Consider the following 20,520-nt stretch of genomic DNA (forward strand, 5'->3'; position numbering starts at 1 on the left):
ACCATGTTCGTTATAACAGGAGTGCATTGTATCATTACCCTGCACTGCTACACACCTATTTCTCTACCCGTGTCAAGAGGGACACTGTGGGTAAAACATGTCGAAAGACATTTGCACTGGGAAGGACTGGAACTCAGGACCCTGTATCTACAAATCCAAAGTCTGGTCCACTGTACCATGTGGCTTACGACTCTACTCGGGTGTGCCTACAGCCGAGTGTGGACCTCTCTCTTGACAGTTTAGCACTGCTATTGTGGTGCAATATTTGTATCAAAGGCTAGCTAAGGACAACCTGTAAGTAATAGCTATATTATGGAAAAATTTCACATGAGTATTCACCAGGTACATCATCTCCCAGCATAAATCCAAGGCCATATAAGATAGGGGGTGGATGTGGTAGTTTTTTGGCAGTGGAAAGTCATAGGGTATGACAACACTGAACACTGTACTTTCTACTGATTTTTTCATTCATTTGATACACGCAGTATGTGTGAGTCCCAAGTTTGAAAATGACAGTCTATAACTGGAACAAATACATCAGATAATCTTACAAGCATCAGGCAATACACAATTCTCAACTGAGGCTCAAAAGCAGCTTGGGCGGGTGAGTCAAGTGATATTATATGCAGCCTGGCAGTCTGCGCAAATATTGACAGTTCAAATCATGCATCTGTTGCAAGGGTACAGCATGATGCTTAAGCCAGATTTACAATGCTTCTCTGGCCTGCTCTGAATTAATAGCTCTGAATTAAACCACTGCAGCACTGCCTGATATGCAAAATACCGTATGTGGCTTGGAAGAATACTGCAATATAAGTACATTTTCTTTTTTTTTGTAAGTGCCTCAGGAACACATCCGGAAGGCTATGTGCCCTACACTGATGAAGCTGCAAACTAGAATCACATATTTGTGTAGGCTAGGATCATCAACTCTATACACTGTAACTACATACACTGTGTTCAAATGAAGAACTGTTCCTAAATTCTACTAAAGGAGTGGTATTTATCTCTGCCAATAATTATCTCATAAAGAAAGATTTAACAAGTGGTAAAAAGAGTGAAATTTCCTGTAACTACATACACTGTGTTCAAATGAAGAACTGTTCCTAAATTCTACTAAAGGAGTGGTATTTATCTCTGCCAATAATTATCTCATAAAGAAAGATTTAACAAGTGGTAAAAAGAGTGAAATTTCATTAAACAACCAAAGATGCCACATCACAACTCCAGGTGCAACTGCCAAGACTTTTCCCCAAAATCTTATCTTGTTTGAAACCTGCAAGTGATGTAACCACTTGCTTCTCATAAATCATGGAAAATCTTATAGCAAGTGTGTATTTTCTACCTCATCAAAAACCGAGGGACAATACAAAGTCTTCTACTGTGGCACAAAAATATAGGCATACTTTAATTTGAAGCCAAAGGAAGTACACACATACAGCAAAATACCAAGAAATCTAGATATCTGTCTCTTAATAATAATTTTCTCTAACAGGAAAAGACAAAGACTAGCTTCACACATACTGTTATGGATAACCACAGAAACATTGCACTAATGAATTTGTGAAAAATACAGTTCTCTTTCACCACAAACTGATATGTAGCATAATACATGATCTTTAAAAAAAAATATCATGGCTAATGTAGTTTGAAGAGGAGAGAATTCTACATCAAATATATTGCAAGTTTTATCTCAAAATCAAACGTTGCATGCTTATATGGATACAAATTATATAAGAATGACATAAATAATCTGGATATTGACAACTTCTACACAAGGGAGTGACAGCTAAATGCTGCAAAACTTACTACTACATCCACATACTAAAACTTTCACCGTCTTTCCATCTCGTTCCCAATTTTCAAGTGGCACAAATGGTTTTTCCACAGTGAAAAAGTAAAAATACAATGAAACAACAATGCTAAGTTTTAGCAAGATCAAAGGAAGGATATGAAAATCTAGGTCAAGTCTGAGTGCTTCACTTTGAGAATCAGTTGTCTGTTTTCAGAACTATAAAAAAAAAATCAACATACATGCTGCTGCAATATTTTCGGCTGGTTGCTTCTTGCATAGAATGGATCATGATTTTTGTACAAAGGGAAGGAGCACTAGTTGATTGTAACAGCTTTAGGTTACACTCCTATACGTACAAGTCTCTGTGAAATTTATCATCAGGTTTATTATAAAATTGTAAATGGCTCCAATACAAAGTAGACATTTTGATGGTATGTCATGCCAGAATTACAGTAGATCTATGCAGCATTAGACAGTTGTGACTCTTGTTGACCCTGTAGGACTTACAACTTCTGAGCTACTCCTGCTACTATCATCTTTTTGAAATCCACCCCCAAAACTAGAGCAATTTGTGTCTGTCTCCCCTTTCCTATTTGGGTTTGGACTGTAGTTGTAAGGTGATACTAGAACAGGGATGACATTGGATGATGGAGAGGTGTCACTACGATGGACCCCAAAGGGCTTCTGAGGCAGCTTCAGTCTTTGTGGCCGGTGAGGAGAATGTTCCCCCATCGTGTCAGACATGCTGCGACTTCTCTGGTTTTGAGCTCTCCTGTGGGAATATCCCAGCTCTCCTTCCCCTACTGTGTCATTGACATCATTTTTGCTGTCATTGCCAATCCGGATGAATGAGTTGAGTCGATTTTCAGAGCAAAAGTATTGTTCCTCCACGGCTGCAGAGTGTGTGTTGTTAACGGGGGACACTAAGTCCCCCGACAGTCCGTTTGGGGTCTGGCCACCTGATTCAGAGTTGGAGGAAAAGTCCCCCAGCTGTCCGTTTGGGTATTCTGGGTGATGTCCGGCTCGAGGATTGGACACAAGTCCAGGGCTGATAGGGGTAGTTGCATCCGTGTCCACTTCTGAACAGCTCTCAATGAACTCTTCTGGCATTTCTTCTTTCATGATGTCACTCCCACTATCCCACTCCACAAACTCATCAGGCATAACTTCCTTGTCAATGTCATTATCGCTATCCCATCCTTCCAGTTCATCCAGTCTCCTATCAAAGTGAAGGTCTGCTCCACAAATGTCAAGCTCCGGTTCCAATTCTGCTATTGGCGGGCTTGGCAACATCTGCTCTCCAGATGACTCAGATGCGGTTCGCTTCTTCTCATCAGATTTCAAGTTTTTTGGTGACTTTTTTTCCTTTTTTGAAAAAAAGCCTTTAGTTTTCTCCTTCCCTTCACTATCACTTTCAGATTTCTTGCCCCCAATCTTCAATTTCAGGAAGGAAAACCGCTTTTTCTCAGCCTTTTTTTCGGACTTCTTGACATCACCAGCACCATCTTTTTCATGCTTTTGCTTAGAGGAAAGTTTTGGTGTTGACTTTCCCCCACTTTTTGATGAATCAATACTGGATTTACTCGACGACTTGGAATTTGAGTTCTTGTTGAGAGATGGGAAAATATTCTTCTTAGCTGACACAACAGGTAATCTATCTGTAGTGCCTAGCTCTGGCTGAGCCGATTTCTGCCGAGAAAGACTTGCAATTTGATGGTTTGTAGAGACGCTACTTAAACTATATGAGCTGCTGTGTCTTGATGATGACTGTATACTTGATGCAGTGCTCTCTTTAGCAGAAGAATCCCCTTCTGCCCGCTTCATCCAGATGCCATCCCCATCAGCCGTTTCCCGTGATGGTGATGTGATTTTACCTCCACAGTTTTTTACAGGAATACTCAATTCTTTACACAGATTTGACTTTCGGTTGCCTCCTTTTGCTTCACTCTGATCGCTTCGAAACCCACTGTTGGTTTCTTCTTTTTCAGTATCCTCAGCATCATCAGGGGCAATTTCTATATCAGTGCTTCCTTTCTTTTTTGTGAAAGTCCCAAATTTAGAGGGTGTCTGTGGAGCTGAGGTGCTCTGGTGCGGGGAACTTTTGAGGGCAGGTGATCTGCCTCCCTCAGCTGATGAGGGTCTGGAAGATGGTTTCTGGCCAGCTCCTCTGCTAGGGGTACAAACTGGTTTGGCACTTGAAGTGACTGTGGGTTTGGAACTTGGGGAGCCAGTTCTCACTGATGAAATACTCGTTCGACTAGAAGGACTGCTCGTCCTAGCAGGTGTTGAGCTGCTTCTACTGGCTGCAGGTTTGGGAGAATTCAAACGACCTGAAGAAGCACCACTATTGGTTTTAGGTCTTGCTGGTGAGGCTGTTCGTTGCCCAACACTTCCTGTTTTCTGAAGACCTGTGTTGACTTTCCCTGCAGGCGAGCCATTTCTTGACGCAGATGGTGTTGTCTTGGTCTGTGACGCTATCCTCTGCCTGGTGACTGAGCTCTGGGACTGGGAAGATGTTGAGTGACGTGATGGTGACTCTGAACGTTGAGAAGTTGATGACATTCTGGATGGAGACTCTGACCTTGCAGGTGAATTCCCTCTTCTGTTCACGACACTGGCAGTAGATGCCACTGTCCTTGGCATGGTACGTTTAACAGCAATTTTCGATGATGTTTGGGGCTTACTAGATAATCTGTTTTGTGTTGAGGATTTTTTAACATCATGTGAGGCTGTTGTGGCATTGCCTTTTCGCCATCCACCTTTTGAAACCCCTACACTAGATTCACTCTCTGTGACTGATGGAGTGTCCTCTGACTGAACAGGAGATAACAAATTGTCATCTTCACTTACAGGATTGGTTTCTGGTGTCTGCTCTGGAAGAGATGCACTGTCTTTAGTAAACGTTGATTGTTTTAGGAGAACTGGGCGATCTGGGTCATCAAACTCAGTTTCTTCATCATTTTGCAGGTTTAGGTTCTCTACTCCCAATGACAAGTCATCTATTTGATCTGCTATCTTACCTACAGGCTTGCCATTTGCAGTTTCCTTGCTTTGCACTGTTTTAGGACTTCCTGTTGCACCTATGTTTGACCTAGGTCCCGAAGAAGCATTTGAAGGAACAGGCATCTTAGACTTGGGACTTGCTGATCTGCCTCTCAATGGTGTCTTAGTAGTGCAGGACTTGTTAATAGGAGAGCCACGTCCTACTGGTGGTTTGGAGGATATGCTATTTACATTTCCAGGAGATTTGGACTGAGTACTTGGTGGTTTTATTTGCCGCGGCTTTGGAATACTACTCACACTTTCTCTTGTTGGGCTATCTCTGATGAATGTACTACTGGCAGAAGATCTTCGGGAAGATGTGTCGCTTTTGCTGTCACCATCTTTTTGTGAATCAAGAGAAGACTTTCTTACATTTCTTGGTGGAGTAATGCTTCTTGCTGAATTTGTAGCTCTTGTTTCACTGACAGCCTTACTCCCAACAGATGATTTAGTGGGTGTTGTTAACTTGGAAGGAGTTCCAGGACGTGAACCAGATCTTGGAGGAGTATTTGTTCTAGGAGGGGTAGACAGACCAGTGCCCCTTGGAGGTGTTGCTGATCTCGAGGAAGAAAGTGGTGATGATGTTCGAGGTGGTGTGGCTGACCTGGGTGGGGTTCCTCGACCAGTGGGGGTATTTCTAGGTGGCGTTGTGGAGGCACTGCGAGTGACACCCCCTCTTGCACCTCGTATTGCTCCCCTTCCCCTGGTTGCTACAGTAGGACTGGTCTTTCCTACACCACCTCTGGAGGCTGCAGGACTCTTGAGAGGCATCACACTCTTTGGGGGTGTAATGGATCGTATCTTTCCAGTTATTGGGCTGCGGTAGATCTTTCTGCCACCTCTGACCCCCTTAGGCTCCTCTTCTTCCTCATTTACAGATTTTTCATCCATGCTGCTTGATGGTTTGCTGATACGAGGTCCCCGTCTTACAGGTTTAGCTTCCTCCCCCTCTGCCTCTTTCACAAGCTCCTCAGAGGCTTGTTCACTGTCTGCAGATGCTCCATTAGAAATAATCTTGCCATTGATTTTTTTGACATTTTTCTTCCCCTTGGACTGAGGCATGCCAGATATAATACATTCATCCAACAAGGCTTGTTCATTTGCTGTATCCTCAACAGATTCTGCATCAAGTGAACTCAAAGAACTGTTTCTGGAAAAGCACACAGGAGTGTCTTCTGTTGCAAATACCCTCCTAGAATCTTTCTCAATTCCACAGTTGCCTCCTTCACCCAAGTGTTGCTGATAGTCTGTCTCAGCTTGCCACTGTTCTGTAACATCTGGTCTCTCTTCATCTTCATTGTCACTAAGTGCACTTAAACTAGAATTGTGTGAGAAGCAAGTTGGGGTATCCTCCACAGCATAACTAAGCGGAGCCTCTTCTGAGCTCAGTCGTCTCATTGCCATTGACCCTTCAGCAAGTTGCTGCATTCTACTGTTGCCAATTCTACTATTACGTGTTTTCTCTGCTAATCGTTCCTTCGCAGTTTTCTCAGACGGCTTGTTATCAGAGGTTTGAGGCACTCTTCCAGGTCCATCCTCTTCATCACAGCTCAGGGAACTGAGTGAGTCAGCCCTTGAGATAATGCCTGGTGTTCCCTCAACAGCAAATACTCTTGGAGAATCCAGTGGAGATATCATGTTCTTAGAGATGTCAGAGTCGTTATAATTATCCATGGCATAGAATTTTTCAGACTTCTCCAGTTGCTCATGTGCTGCATTAGAAAATGTAGACCTCTGCTTGGGTATACGAGATTGTTGTTTCACAACGCCCCCTTGAACCTTTTTCCTTTTACTTGCTTCTTTCATTTGAGCTTTGGCTTCAGATAGATCTGCATCTTCCTCACAGCTTAGGGAGCTTAGGGATCCATTGCAGGAAAAGTTGACAGGTGTTCCTTCTACAGCAAAGACCCTTGGTGTGTCTGAAGGGGTGCTCCCAATACTGATTCCAACATCTTGACAGGGGCGTTGACTCTGAGCACTCTGTACGGTGATGTTACCATTGACATCTTGTGAATCAACTGGTGATGTAAGATCACTGAGTGACGTAGCATTTGATATTCCTGGTGTTCCTTCCATGCAGTACGTTGTGACAGTATCAGGAGGCGGTGATGGATTGTTACCCCAGTCTTGACCTCTCTCCTGACTTGAGGTAGATCGGGTATCTGAACCCATTTCAGGAATTGGTGAAGGACTCTTATGCCTTACATCAGCCGTTGGCATTTTCTTGCGAGGAGCAATGCCTTTTGGAGACCTAAATTTTCCTATGTGCCTAGGGGATCTGTGCTTAGCAAGGAGTGACGAGCGAGGCTTGCCAGACTTTGACTTTGGAAGGGCAGAATTAATGCACTCAAGCAACATAGAATCTTCAGCTTCCTTGGTGACAGAGTTGGTGTCTGATTTGGCGTCATCCATGCAAGCAAGAAGATCGCTAGAGCTCTGTACCTGATCATCAGACTCAACACCTTCCGGCTTCTCCATCATGCTCCTATCTGGATTGCAAATCCTCAACTTGCCATCTCCTGAGCTCTCAATTTCAATGTCTTCAATACTCAGATCACTAAGAGAAGTTGCTGCTGAAAAATTCACAGGCGTATCCTCTGTACAAAAGGCCTTCGGTGCATCCGTATTGGCATTAGCTTTTTCAAAGCTCACATGTTTATTTGATGCTGTCTTCTGTCCAGTCGGCACCTTTTTCATAGCATTGACCTTCTTGCTTTTTGATTTACTGGCTTTTGGTATTCCCTTTTTCCTGACAGGCATAGCAGCATTTATACATTCATCCAAAAGATTTTGCTCCTGCTCAGAAAATTCATTGCCTTCCTGATCTGCAGTTTTCCCTAGATCACCCTCCTCATCATTAGCTTCCTGAACATCATTTAATGTTTCTGTATCGTCAGAGGGTAGAAGGCGCTTCACTACCGTGGCTTTTACATCTTCATCAATCGTCAGTGCACTGAGACTGGTGGCACAGGAGTTGTCAATGGGTGTCCCCTCCGTTGCATATGTTTTGGGCTTTTCATCCATATCAGGCAGTTTTGGGATATTTGGTGGTTCAACCTTGACATTACTCTGAGAAGCTCTCCTTGGACTGGGTGGCATTGTCTCACTGGGACTGTCTGGTAATTCACTGGGGCTAACATAGCCACTTGCAGCTCGGCTGTTTGTGTATATAGAACTTCTGTCATCACACAAGTCAGGCACATCATCACTACTCAGAGAACATACAGAACTGCACCGGCTGAAGACTAGTGGTGTTTCTTGGACCTCCTCATGGTGGGGGACATCAGATGGAAGCTGCAGCAACATTTGCTTGTCTTCAAGCTTTTCCTGAGATGGCTCATTTGGAGGGGTTGTGCTTTGCAGCTCTTTGTCTGGACATGCCTCGTCTTCCTCTATAACCTTTTCTTCAATATCGTTTAGGTCCAGCGAGCTTAGAGAAGAACACCGTGAGATGGGCCCTGGAGTTCCCTCAACACAGTAGGTCTTGGTGTTGTCATCATGGCTGCAGGCTGGGGGTGGCTCCTCCTCATGGTGACTGGAAGCTATTGAATGATGAGAACCTCCATGCTCTGATCCAAACTGGGACACTACGCTGGATGGAATCTCCTGATTAGATGAGGGATTGTAGTTTCTCTCACAACTGGTTGGCTCCTCACTACTCATATAGACTGCTCCTCCTGTGCCAGTCTCCATGGATGTCTGGACAAATCCAAATCTCTCTGGATCTTCTCCATGCGACATATCGTTGGCATACCTCTGACTGAAATCAGTTGGTCTCTCATCATCATGGGAATAGGGCTCAGAATTGTCCATACTGGAATACATCCCAGACCCCTGCATTGACTCCAATACATTGTTGTGAGGGGTCACAGACTGCTCAGAATACTGTTGAGGGAAGGCTCGGGGGTGCTGAGAAGCGATATATGTGGTTGCAATGGCTAGGCCCTCTCGAGGCCTATGGGGAGAATTGCACTTTTGGCATGGCTGCGTGTTACTCTCTTCATTCTGCTCCTGATGCAAATCGGTTCCATCACAAGTGTGCTTTTCATGTCCACCTCTCTCAGGATTACTAACACTTGGAGGGATGTTTTCCTCAGAGTACTTCAAGCTGTAATTTGTGGTAGAGTCCATATTTGTGCCGAAGGCTTCATCAGCAGAATGCCCTAGTGCTGATGTCTGGAGAGTGCGACCAGTTCCATGCATGTTGAGGGAACTGTCTGCTGACTGGGAGTGATCCATTTGAGACTTGTTGTGGGCCAACCGTTCATGAATTCCTGCCGGGAATATATCACTGGATATACTATTGATGCTCTCTGTTGAAGACCGCCTTGCTCCCAAGCCATGACCTCCCTCAAATCCAAAGCAGTATGAATTAGAACGGCTGGAGAGGTTAGAGCCCTCTGGAGGCATGTGCGTGAAAGAGCTTGAACGTGGACATGATGGCTTTGGTTGATGACCACTGCGAGATTGGAGCCTGCTTTCCAATGATTCCACCCGCCTTGGACTCTCACCATTTGAATTTGACTCATTTGGAAGACCAGCTTGAGCTACCTCTTGCATAATCTGTGAAACAATAAACCAGTAGAGCACAATAAGTCAAGATTTCCATGTGATTAAATATCTGCATGTTCACAGAACACTTTGTATGTTGAAAGATTTTCAAAACACTTAATATCTGTGACCTTCCTACTTTTTAAGTCAGTATTATGACCCATGATTGACGCTACCATGATATATAAAGCTGCGATGAGACACTTTTTGTAATGACATAGTTCCGTAAAGAAATAATATTATTTCTTTTTTTGTGAACGGTTGATGATGGAAACTTTCACACAGACAAGATTGAGGGGATAGGCAAGATACTTAAAAAAAAGAAAGAAAGAAACTTGCAGGACAGCTAATAACTAAAAACTTTGACACTTTTATATTGGTATTTCAAATCAGAAATGGAATGTGTGATTTGAAAAAAATCACTTTACCAGAGCTATAAAAAACCTTGGTGTACATATTTTTTTCCTTTTTCATATTTTTTTCTTTACAACTGCGGAATAAAAGTGAAATTTGCCATCACATTTTTAGATGGATATCAAAACATGTGAACTGGGGTTTTAAAAGCTGACATATGCAATGTCATACCTGTGCAATGCGACTTGTTCCATGAGGTCTTCCTGGGCTACTTTCCACTGAACCAGGCTGACTTGACGCTCCCTTGCCATCCCCTGTAATTTTCCCTTCTTCAAACGAATGTTCTTCTCTCCCTTCAGGGGTATGGACGTTGCCATGATGCCGACTGCTTGGAGAGAGCGCCCTCTGTTGGCTATTCATGAGAGAGTCTGGCAGTGGAGTGGCATTGGGGTTCCAAATTGGGATGCGCTGAGGGACAGGGGAGTAATCTGGCCCGCTTTGTCTGGATCGGTGGCGATTTCTGAGGGAGGCCCTCTGCTGGTTCTGGAGCAACCCATGCTGGTCTGTCCGCCCTTCCAGTTCAGCATAAGTGTCTTTGAGATTCTTGTCAATTTCAGCTTGGAGGGCACGTTGCTTCCTGACGTGTAATCCTGGTGTACCATCTTTCTGTCCTTCTGATGTCGCTAGGACATCAGGTCGAGAAGACATCAAATTGCGGAGGGCTGCAGAGCTTCCCATGGCAATCATTTTGTGTTTGGAGTTGATCAAGTTCTTTAACATACTGACAGCACCAAGTTCCCAGAGTAAGTCCTGGTCACTCTTGTTCCTTGCAGACAGATTCCAGAGGGTACCACAGGCATTGCTGACAATAGTCAGACTAGATGACTTCAAGTGATGTAGAAGAATCTGCAAGCAATTATGTTTGCGAAGAATCTGTCTGTATTTCTCATTTGTTGCTATGTGACTCGAGACATTTCTCAAAATACCCCCACCATTCTCAACAACCGCAGAGTTTCTTGTGGGACTACGATAGGTCAGTGAACTTACGAGGAATTCCAGTGCACCACTCACAGCACAGATGTCTGCTTTGTTTTCAGTACAGTGTGCTGACAGATTCCATAAAGCACTTAAAACACTCTTCAAAGTTGATTCCTTTTTCACCTCTAGTGCACAATTCATCAGTGCCACAACAGCTCCTGCCTCTCTCAAGGCCTTTTTGCTGGCCATGTCCGCACGCCACGACAGATTCCTGAGAACACTGGCTGCTACTTGCCGAAGGTCTTCACTTTCTGCCCCAAGGAGAGCCACCAGGGCCTTCATGCAGCCCTTCATTGAGCACAGCAAGGCCTTGTTGGTCACGTCCCCAAAAGTGAGGTTCGTCAGAGCCATTCCTGCATACCGCCTCAAGGTGACAGTATACTGGTCACTACTGCTACCATGAACCTCATAGTCCACTTGTAGAAGCTCTGCTATTGCATGAAGGCCACCTGTCAAGTACATAAAATAGTTCGGTGCCATTACCCCCATCCTTCTTTGAGATTATTAAAATCAATGATTCTTGCATTGAATTATTTCCATTCACGATATGCCCTTCGTCAGCATAAATAAACGCTGATAATTAAGTCTTTTAGAAGTAGCCATAATAAAAAGAAAAAAAACACACACTCGGGTTGGATTCGAGACAACAAACTACTGATTGCTAGACAGGTGTCATATCCATGAGAATAACAAGCTCTCACCCAATAGCCAATGATGGTTCTAACCCCTCATAACAGCGGGTACTGCATATTTATACATATCATTCTTTTTATTCTTTGAATTTCTCTCAGATTGATGATGACTAAATGCAGTGCAAGTTTGGGTGTTATTAATGCAAATTTCACTGGCCTGCAAGTTAAATGTTCGAGAATTAAATAGACTTGGAGATGAACCTGCGTCTCTTCTATGATGTTCTGCCTTAAGTCTAGAAAAATGTTGGGTATTGTCTAAAAGTCCCAGAAGCTCAAATGAAATGAAAAATTCAATTTGGTCATCATTTGCCTAATTTCACTACATTGTCCAACAATTTCTTGCTTAAAAATCAATTTTAATGGAAAATATTCTAAAGGGGGAACTATCTTTTCATAGTACTGAACTATGACACTACCTGTTAACTAGTAAATCTACATAGATTGAAAATGGGGGATAAGGTACATACCAAGATGACATATTGCACTGCGATGCTCCTCGTCAAATGAGAGCTTCATAAGGGCAGCCATGGCTGGTCCTGGGTTGTGATCCATCGGTAACGGCTTCTGAGTATTTGCTGCTAGGAACAAGAAGATGAGCGATATTGATGGGCGTTGCTCAAACGTCAACGATTATACAATGCTGTATAAGGGCGAAACGACTTGCATGCTATACCCATTTCATAAGCTGGGCTTTGTTTCACGGTGACAGAGACACCCATTTATTCTGAATATGTGATCGAACCATTCCCAAATTCCTTGTCTTTTGTTTGGCTTTCATTCATTAATGATAACACAATGTGGCTTGCAATAACACAGCACCACAATATCGTCAGGGTAATCCAGCCACTTCTTCTTCACTCCTGTCAAAGAAAATCTTTGTTTCTAGTCTGATAACTATTTTTCCTTGTAAGTTAGTCTGTTTCATAGATGACATCACATGAATTTATGTACATTCTGCAAATATTTGGCACTTTGGTCTTTACATGTCACTTTGTTGTAATTCTCCATTGAGAATTAAGGGTTTCTGGGACGAACACTGTACTAGGGCTTTCTGTAGCTCAGTCGGTAGAGCACTGGGCTAGCAATCCGGAGGTCTCGGGTTTGAATCCCGATGGAATCACACTTATTTTTGCTCATATTTCCACTGAGAAATTAACCTAATGGAGATTACCACAAAGGTTTCTAACAGGATATATACATAGAACAAAAGATCATATAGAAAACCTACAATGAGCATTTTCAGCCCTTACATTTCTGGAAACAGTACATACTACAACACTAATTGCGTACACTACAACTGGTATCAAGTATGCAAATAATGCATGGATTAAACCTCATGTTAGAAAATGCACAGTTACGGTCAATGTGGATACTCTCACAATTATACATGTGTGTAATGGTTGGTTTCTCAACATCTGAATGAGTAGCTCTGAGTTTGGTGAAGACAAGGTACATATTGATATTTTGCAAACATCATTATAAACATCAAGTTACATACTGTAATCATGATTCTGTTACGGCAGCAAATGTGCTAGCACTAAAGCTTTGGAGATGGAAAGTGTGCATATCACACACTGTGACTATGAAATGATTTCTTGGTTTTTGCATCTCAGGTTTAGTCCTCAACTGGCTAACATTTGAAAGATTCAGGTATGGGTGAGGAGAGGGAGAGAGGTGTACCCACCACTTTCTTTGGTCTCTGACTCCACCAGGGAGTCACAGTAGGCCCGGATCTGCTCCAGAAGTCTCAGCACACGCCCCTCCTGCTTCCGCCGCTTCTCATCTGGGTTGAGGTGCACAATGTTGTGAAGGGCTGTGCTGGCACAGGCACGTGCCTTCTGGCTGCCCCGGAAGTTGCCCAGTACTGACTCCTGGTCAGTGCCATGAAGAATGTGGATCAGGAGTGGGATGCATCCTGGTACAGTAGATCAAAAAATAATGAGATCTGTTAGTCATCCTTTCAAAACCAAGATGAACTCTACGGCAAATACATGCAAAAAAAAAAAAACCCAAACAAAACAAAACAAAAATCTGAGTGTTACCAACAAGAATATCATGAATATTTATGATAAAGTCTTCTATACACAGAAGCAATCACAGAAGCATTGGACATCAGGTGGAAAAAGACACAAAACCACTTTGTACTGGACTAAGGAAGAAGGGTTGCAATGTATGAGTGAATGTTGTTCATTAGACAACTCAAGATTGTCATGAATTGAGCTTCATCGTTTCTATTGGCCTACATTACAGGAGGCATGATAGGCAGTTAGTAGGGGAGTACTACACTGTAGGATGAAGAGGAGGTTATGTATGACACAGAAAGATTATAGAGTATGAGAGTTTATTCCGCATGGCATTAGTCGTAGTCTACAATCTAACAGTTCACTTATAAATCTCTGAGCAGCATTGATAGAGGTATAAGTAAAGTGAGTTAAATTCCCATGTGTAGACAATCATTCAGTCAAACTACCTTTTATGCATTACTATTTTTCATGGAGCTTTATTTCTACATGGAGAAACAGTACCTGTATCATTTGACTGTCACTATAAACGAAATGGCAGGAATACCCATAATGTCAGAAAACACTGGGGAATTTGAAATTAGTGCTATTGGGGACCATCTACAAGGACTATCAAAGGCTTTGATGTTGCATGTACCGGTAATCATGTGTGCATCCTTGTGTGTGTTGTGTGTGTGTGTGTGTGTATTTGTGTATGAGTGGTGAAGCTCATTTTCAGCTGAGTGCTATCATACCTGACTGCCTCATGGCTAGGCAGCTGTCTGCAGACCTGGACATCATCAACAGTGTGCTGGCCATGTCATCCCTGTCATGGGATCCCAACATTGACAGCAGCGAGTACACAAATCCAACCTGGAAGGAGAGCAACAAACCACTTTAATATATTCCATATTTCATCCACTTTCAATGCTTTATTACAAGGTATAACAAGATTATAGACCAATTCAAGCGACTGTTCATGGAAGTGCGCCCTCTTAAGGCGACGCCATAACTGGGGGCCAAACAGGTCGGGTCGGCAAGCGCCCTGCGTGCGTGGCAAGGGTGCCAGCGGCAGCCTGTGCTTTTACCACCCGGCGCCAGCCGGCCAGCTAGCAATCTCTGGCGCTGGCTGGCAGCGATCGACGCACATGGCTTTGTGACAACTATAGAGTCTACATTTTTTGTTCGCTAGCTAATTAAAAATAAATAAAATCAAACAACTTATACCGACTACGAGCGAATGGGTAGATGACATACGGCTGTAGCCAAAACTTGAATTTCAAGGTAAATATCGGTACGATCCGTGAATGTTTGTAGACTCTATTTCTTTGGCGATGACTTTAGTACTCGCGTGTACTAGTAAGCCCCGTATATTCACATTTGTGTATAAGAGAATAAAAACCGCTGGGGAGAATTATTGCTAGGCGCAGGTAGACGTCTTGCTAATAAGCCTAGGCTGTTGACAAGTTAACTGATATAATTAAACACAAATAATGAATAAGAATCTTGAGCTAGATATGGCGCAATAAATTGCAAGCTATCAGTTAAATTAACCTTTTTAGGGCAGGCTTTTGCCTTTACTCGGGAGTGTCGGGCCAGCAGGGTAGAATCTGTCTAACATTAGATCTTGTCTAGAATTCTAGGCAAGAGTCCAGTCTAGATCTAGATTTATTGACTTCTAGAACCCTACATCCTATATCATTTTCGGTTGTCGATAACTTCAGGGAAGCCTAAATAAGTACGGTAAACCAAACGGAATATAAATCTAGGCATTTCTAGGCCGTATTCATGCCTAAACTTAATTTACGACTATACGTCGCCTTATGTCTACAACCAAAACTTCTACTGTTTTAGGTCTAAGTAACCTTGCATAACATCACGCTAACGCCTACGATATTATAATCTACAAAAGTGATTTTTAAATCATACTTTCTTACTATGATTATGAAACGGATGTTTGCCACCATCCATGGTTAGATATTTATATCTTGTATCACTTTATCAAAAGTCAAATTCAGAGTTCCAGGCCAAATTGAATAGGGCCATAGGCCTATGGTCAATTCAGTGCTGAACATTGAAGAAGTGAAAACAATATAAGAATTTTACGCATCTTGAAACATTTATTCAGCTGTAGTGTAGGCTGTAAAATGTTTGTGATAATAATAAAGTCTAGCCAGGAAGTGTATTCTAACTTTGGCAAGTAGGACACCAAGGATTAAAAAACAACAACAGTGAATTATCAAATTCTTTGATCTACACTTGTCTTCTAAGATGAACAACACATTTTACGAATATGCAGTGATAACCTAATTAAATAGAGAATCTAGTAGACATAGCTTGTTTCGAAATCTGTGCATTTTTATACCGTTGTCTTTCACTTAATTGTCTTTAATTTTGCCTTAATTTATCATGCGTCAGCGGTGTCTGAATTTCATACACTGCCGTGCAGCTTCCATTTCCATTTTTTCTGTTATTTATGCACCCAACAACTGCACAATATGTTTTCCTTATCCTTCCTTTGAAGCTTTCATTGTAGATCGAATATGTTTGAATCACTCAATTTGTCCAAAAGAAAAGCATTAAAAGCCGCTGAATGACTTTTCCCCACAGTGAGTAAACAATCACAATATTAGCGCGGCGGTCGCCGGCGCCGCCGCGGCGCAGCGGCCAGGCCCGGCTAACTATGCGCGATGGGTACGCTATAGGCTGCTGAGCTGCAAGTGCAACTCGCTGGGTAGCTAGCTCGCTGGAAGCCCCCGTTGGCCCCCAGTTATGGCGACCGTTATAGCGCCGCTAGCGGCGGTAGGTGAATAGGTCATCGAAATTGAATCGGTCTATAGTTGGACATTTGCCATGTCATCCTACTAACTACTGACTTTGCCATCACATATGGCATTTCAATTTTTCAATCAGATTCTTCACATTTATTGGAGTTTGAATTGGAAGAACATCCCAGAAAATGTTGTTCTGATTGCAAATACAGATGTGAAACTGTCTTCTACAAAATAGGCAATTGTTGTGCAGTATGGGCAGCAGCAAGCCTTTTTCAAATCACAAAACATTGACTCCAGCTAATACGATGGCAAGTAGACACCTGCCCTCAGTGGATCATACCTTGACCCCAAGTTGAGTGTTGTGTGTTCCAGCCCCTGATCCCTTCCTTGGACCTGTCCCAGAGCACGAGGAGGATCCAAAACTCATCACGCTCGACGTCTCCTGCTCCCCATTCCCACCGCTGCCTGCCCCAGCACCTGCAATCTTTCCCAGGGCCTGCTCCATGGACTCCATCCCAGCGGCTCCACTGCCACCATGCAGGTTATTTAGAAAGGGCCACGCCCCATGGAAGAAATTTGGAGGGCAGGGCGGGGCACCACCACCACCATTGCCTTGCCCTTGCTGCATCCCACTACCAGCCTGCACGGAGCCATCATTGGAGAGGTGAATGTAGGGGCTGTCTGTCACTGCCTGAGCAATTGCTGCGGGGTGGTTCTGGTGGAGGCCGTTGGGGGGAGAGCTGCTAAGGTTGAGTTCCAGTTTGCCATCCAGGGCGAGGCTGTTGGCACGGCGACCGGTGGCTGGGCTGCCATGTGAGTTTGAGTCATGAGAGCTGGCTGAGGATCGCTTGCTGCTTGTTCCTCCACCAACGTTGAGACCCTGGCTATAGGCTAACCTCAGAGCATCATCAGGAAGTGATGGCTGTTACAGGTTGGACAGAGAGAAGAGGAGATCGAGATTTTATACTGTCACTGAAAGCTGGATCATGTAGATACATCCAAATCAAGGTGTCAGAGCCACTGAGTGGGGTTACAGAAGGTAGCTTGGACTAGATTGTCTTTTGATTCTACATGTACTCAATTCCTATTTCATACCAGCAAGCACTCTCTGCACTGCAAAGTTCATTACACAACTGACATTAAATTTTTGAGGATTATAGGGAACATTTTTCATCTTAGCGGTGCGATATAATGTTCTTTTATCACATTTTCTACATGCGACCCAGTTGTGTGTGAGTTGATTGTACAGGTCTCGGTCTTTTCTTTTCAAAGATGACATAGAAGCAGCTAGGCATGAGATTTTGCCTTGCATCAGTGTTGCCCAAGAGAGCAACAATCTGGAGCAGGAGGAGGGTCCCTCCAACAGTAAGGAGCTTTAACATCTTTGAGCAGTAAATCATGGTGCATGCTTAACAGACTCTATATTTTGGCTTATCTTACTTTTTAAAAAAATTGTCTCAAAAGTGACTTTTTAGATAGTTGGAAATCCATGCTTATCATTTTTGCCTTTTTTGTTGTATGGGATTCTTATTAAGGTGTGAGAGAAAAAAAAGCATTTCAGGCCCATGAGCATGAGAAAACCCCCCAAGGTGCGAGACTTGGTAGGTCTGTCTTTCATGGCTCTGTGTGAGACACTTACCTGTACACCCTGATTCCAGGCTGGAGCCGCTGCTTGTTGCTGCTGTTGCTGCTGATGCTGCTGTTGCTCCTGGACCTGCCTCAGCTCGTATTCGATGGCACTGAGTCGCTGCATGCGCATACGGTGGCGGCTGGCGATGTCTTCCATGGAGCCCAACCTCTCCTGCATCAACTCTCGCAGCTGGCGGGCCTCGTACTCCAGCTGACGTCGAGACATGTCAGTCTGTAGGGAGTACTGTGGTGGACACAAAGGAAGAGGTACAAGTCCTGGATTATGACACCAGACCAGAAGGTTGGAGGATTACTTAGTTGCTCAATGACATAGAAAAAAGAACATGAATACAGAATCCTCCGATTAAAAAAGGGAAAGAAAAAAGTTCTCAGACCTTTCAGCAGTCTAACCATTATACACATTGTCATTATCAAACTAGCTTTGGAAATCATATGTCAAATACTAAAAGAAAAGGGAGAGACTGCAAAAATTTAAAGCATGTTAACCCGTTCCATACGGGAACCTGGTGGCCTGTGTATTAAGTCTATGGGGAATCCAGAATTCGGTATGGAACCGGTTAACTGAAGTGGTTTCAACTCTGTTTATCCAAATCCCACAGGAAACAGTGTCTGTTCTTCAAAAAACTATGCTACAGAACTTAATCTGCAATACCAGTAGGACATTGTACCTATAGCATGACTTCCATGAAAGAGCATGCCACTCATTATGAAGAGGAAATGTTTACTTAGTGGTTAGTGTGCAAAGCTCACACAGAGTAGTGTAGTTTCACACTAAAAAGTATATCAGAGTAAAGTCTAGGGTAAAATCTCTGATAATGCTAACTGCCTTCATATCAGCTTTGGAAGGAAATAAAATGTGATGAAAAAGAGGAGGAAAAATATGTTCATAACAACTCAAATAGCAATCATGCACTTGCACATACATTGTATAACTGGGCCGATTATGATAAGTGCATCTTAGGCAGTCCAAAATACTGAGATGCGAGGCCTTATGACACTCACACCTACATCTATACATTGTGTAATCACACTTATGAACACTGTGGGTGAGTGCTTGTTCAATTTGCCGGATATAGTTTTCTAGATGAATAAACAAATGGCAGAACAAAACATACACCGGTCGACCAAAAACTCAATTTGTGTATATAATATCTGCCCTCCATGTAAAAATGGGTCCTTTTCCTCATCATCTGAAATCATATCACTTGAATTATTGAAGACTTAATACCTAAATTCTCCAAAAAATTATGAGTCGAATGTTTTCTTTTATGATTTAAAAAAGAAAGCAGTAAATGAGTCATCACAATTTTTGCAAACAAGATGAAGAAATCTATTAATACCTAGAGTTGACTCTCACACAGGAGTTCACATGTCATGAGGTTTGATAAAGCTGTGAGCCTTCAGCTCATTCCTGACCAGTTGATCTCCACTTGATACTTGCAAAAGCTGAGCTGGTCTTTCCGACTATTTAGAGGACCATTTGCAAACACTCAAAAAGATAACTTTCCAAGAGGAATGCCCGCTTGGAGGCGACTCAAGAGGCATGCTTCATGGCCATTTCTGCATCACGTCGTACGTCAACATGATACGGCAGCGGAAATACCTGGCATGGCTTACATGCTTGCCACAATGGACTCTCAGCCTGCTGTACTTCATCCAAATATTTCTCTACCTCATTCAAGGGTAGGAACCATGAATTATTCTCCATCTCGTTCTCTCCCCCCTCCCCTCTATCTATCTATCTCTTTCTCTCACATGCTTCATACAGAGTCAACAAAACCATTCCTCTTACCCTCCTCCCTTCAAGGACTTTTATAGATGAGAAATCAAATGGTGTAGGGAAAGTTTGTAGACATTTCCATCAGTGCTCTTGCTAAAACCCAAATATGGTGACTTTTCACAGACTGCTATAAATAGCCCCTCCCCCCTCCCCCACATCCACAAAATATTTGGCCACTCAAAGAAGACATTGGCAAAAATACTTCAGCATCTGTGTAAAGCATAAACATATTAGTCTGTGTGTCATGTGCTCTTGAAAAAGTGTATAACAAGTTTATTGAACAGAAATCTCCCGCGTGAAAATAAATGAGAATGCAGTAATGACGATGATAATGATGTTGATCACGTTGCCAGACTTACATTGTCTGTTATTGGCAAGTCTTCAATGCGTCTGGTCAAACTCTGAAGTTGGGCAAGACATTGGCTGCGGAGGTTTTCTTCCTTGGCTTGTTCATTTAGGATGAGTAATCTGCAAGAGAGATGAGAGACAAAACAAGACAAAACGATTCAAAAATGAAAGTCAGACTGTCCCTGACAAATATACGCCTCCATGTTGACTATATGTAGACCCACCCACTTTCTCGCATTGTGTTAGGATCACATTGAAACTCCTGTTTTTCAGTCCACATATCAAAGTTATAGAATCTCTTATGTGGGCACATTCTGTACTACTGGAATGGTAAATGGTTCATACTCTAATTGTTTGATCAATTAGTCACTAGTCATATATCCTTGTCTGTGTGACTTAAGAACATCCCACTAAGACTGGCTTGATTGCCTTGTGCTTGGCGATTCTTCTATGTATCTTTTCTGTTTGTGCGTGTGATAGGAACAAATAGCTGAAG

The 20,520-nt window shown here is 43.0% G+C and overlaps 1 protein-coding gene across 2 annotated transcripts in view; it reads right to left on the reverse strand.

The window, feature by feature from the left end:
* Positions 1-1,719: 1,719 nt before the first annotated feature.
* Positions 1,720-20,520, reverse strand: part of LOC139709086 (adenomatous polyposis coli protein-like) — a 115,349-nt gene continuing 96,548 nt past the window's right edge. For both annotated transcript variants that reach the window (XM_071621047.1, XM_071621048.1), the window contains 8 exons: positions 20,036-20,144; positions 17,886-18,119; positions 16,587-17,168; positions 14,228-14,345; positions 13,157-13,387; positions 11,940-12,047; positions 9,974-11,229; positions 1,720-9,400 (listed from right to left, as the gene is read on the reverse strand). In XM_071621047.1, the coding sequence (XP_071477148.1) occupies positions 2,264-9,400; positions 9,974-11,229; positions 11,940-12,047; positions 13,157-13,387; positions 14,228-14,345; positions 16,587-17,168; positions 17,886-18,119; positions 20,036-20,144 (9,775 nt within the window). In that variant the 3' untranslated portion in view covers positions 1,720-2,263. The remainder of the gene's footprint in view (positions 9,401-9,973; positions 11,230-11,939; positions 12,048-13,156; positions 13,388-14,227; positions 14,346-16,586; positions 17,169-17,885; positions 18,120-20,035; positions 20,145-20,520) is intronic.

Source organism: Diadema antillarum, unplaced genomic scaffold, assembly GCF_040938485.1.
Source record: "Diadema antillarum isolate AM-2024a unplaced genomic scaffold, OU_Dant_1.0 seq00001405_RagTag, whole genome shotgun sequence".
Taxonomy (NCBI): domain Eukaryota; kingdom Metazoa; phylum Echinodermata; class Echinoidea; order Diadematoida; family Diadematidae; genus Diadema; species Diadema antillarum.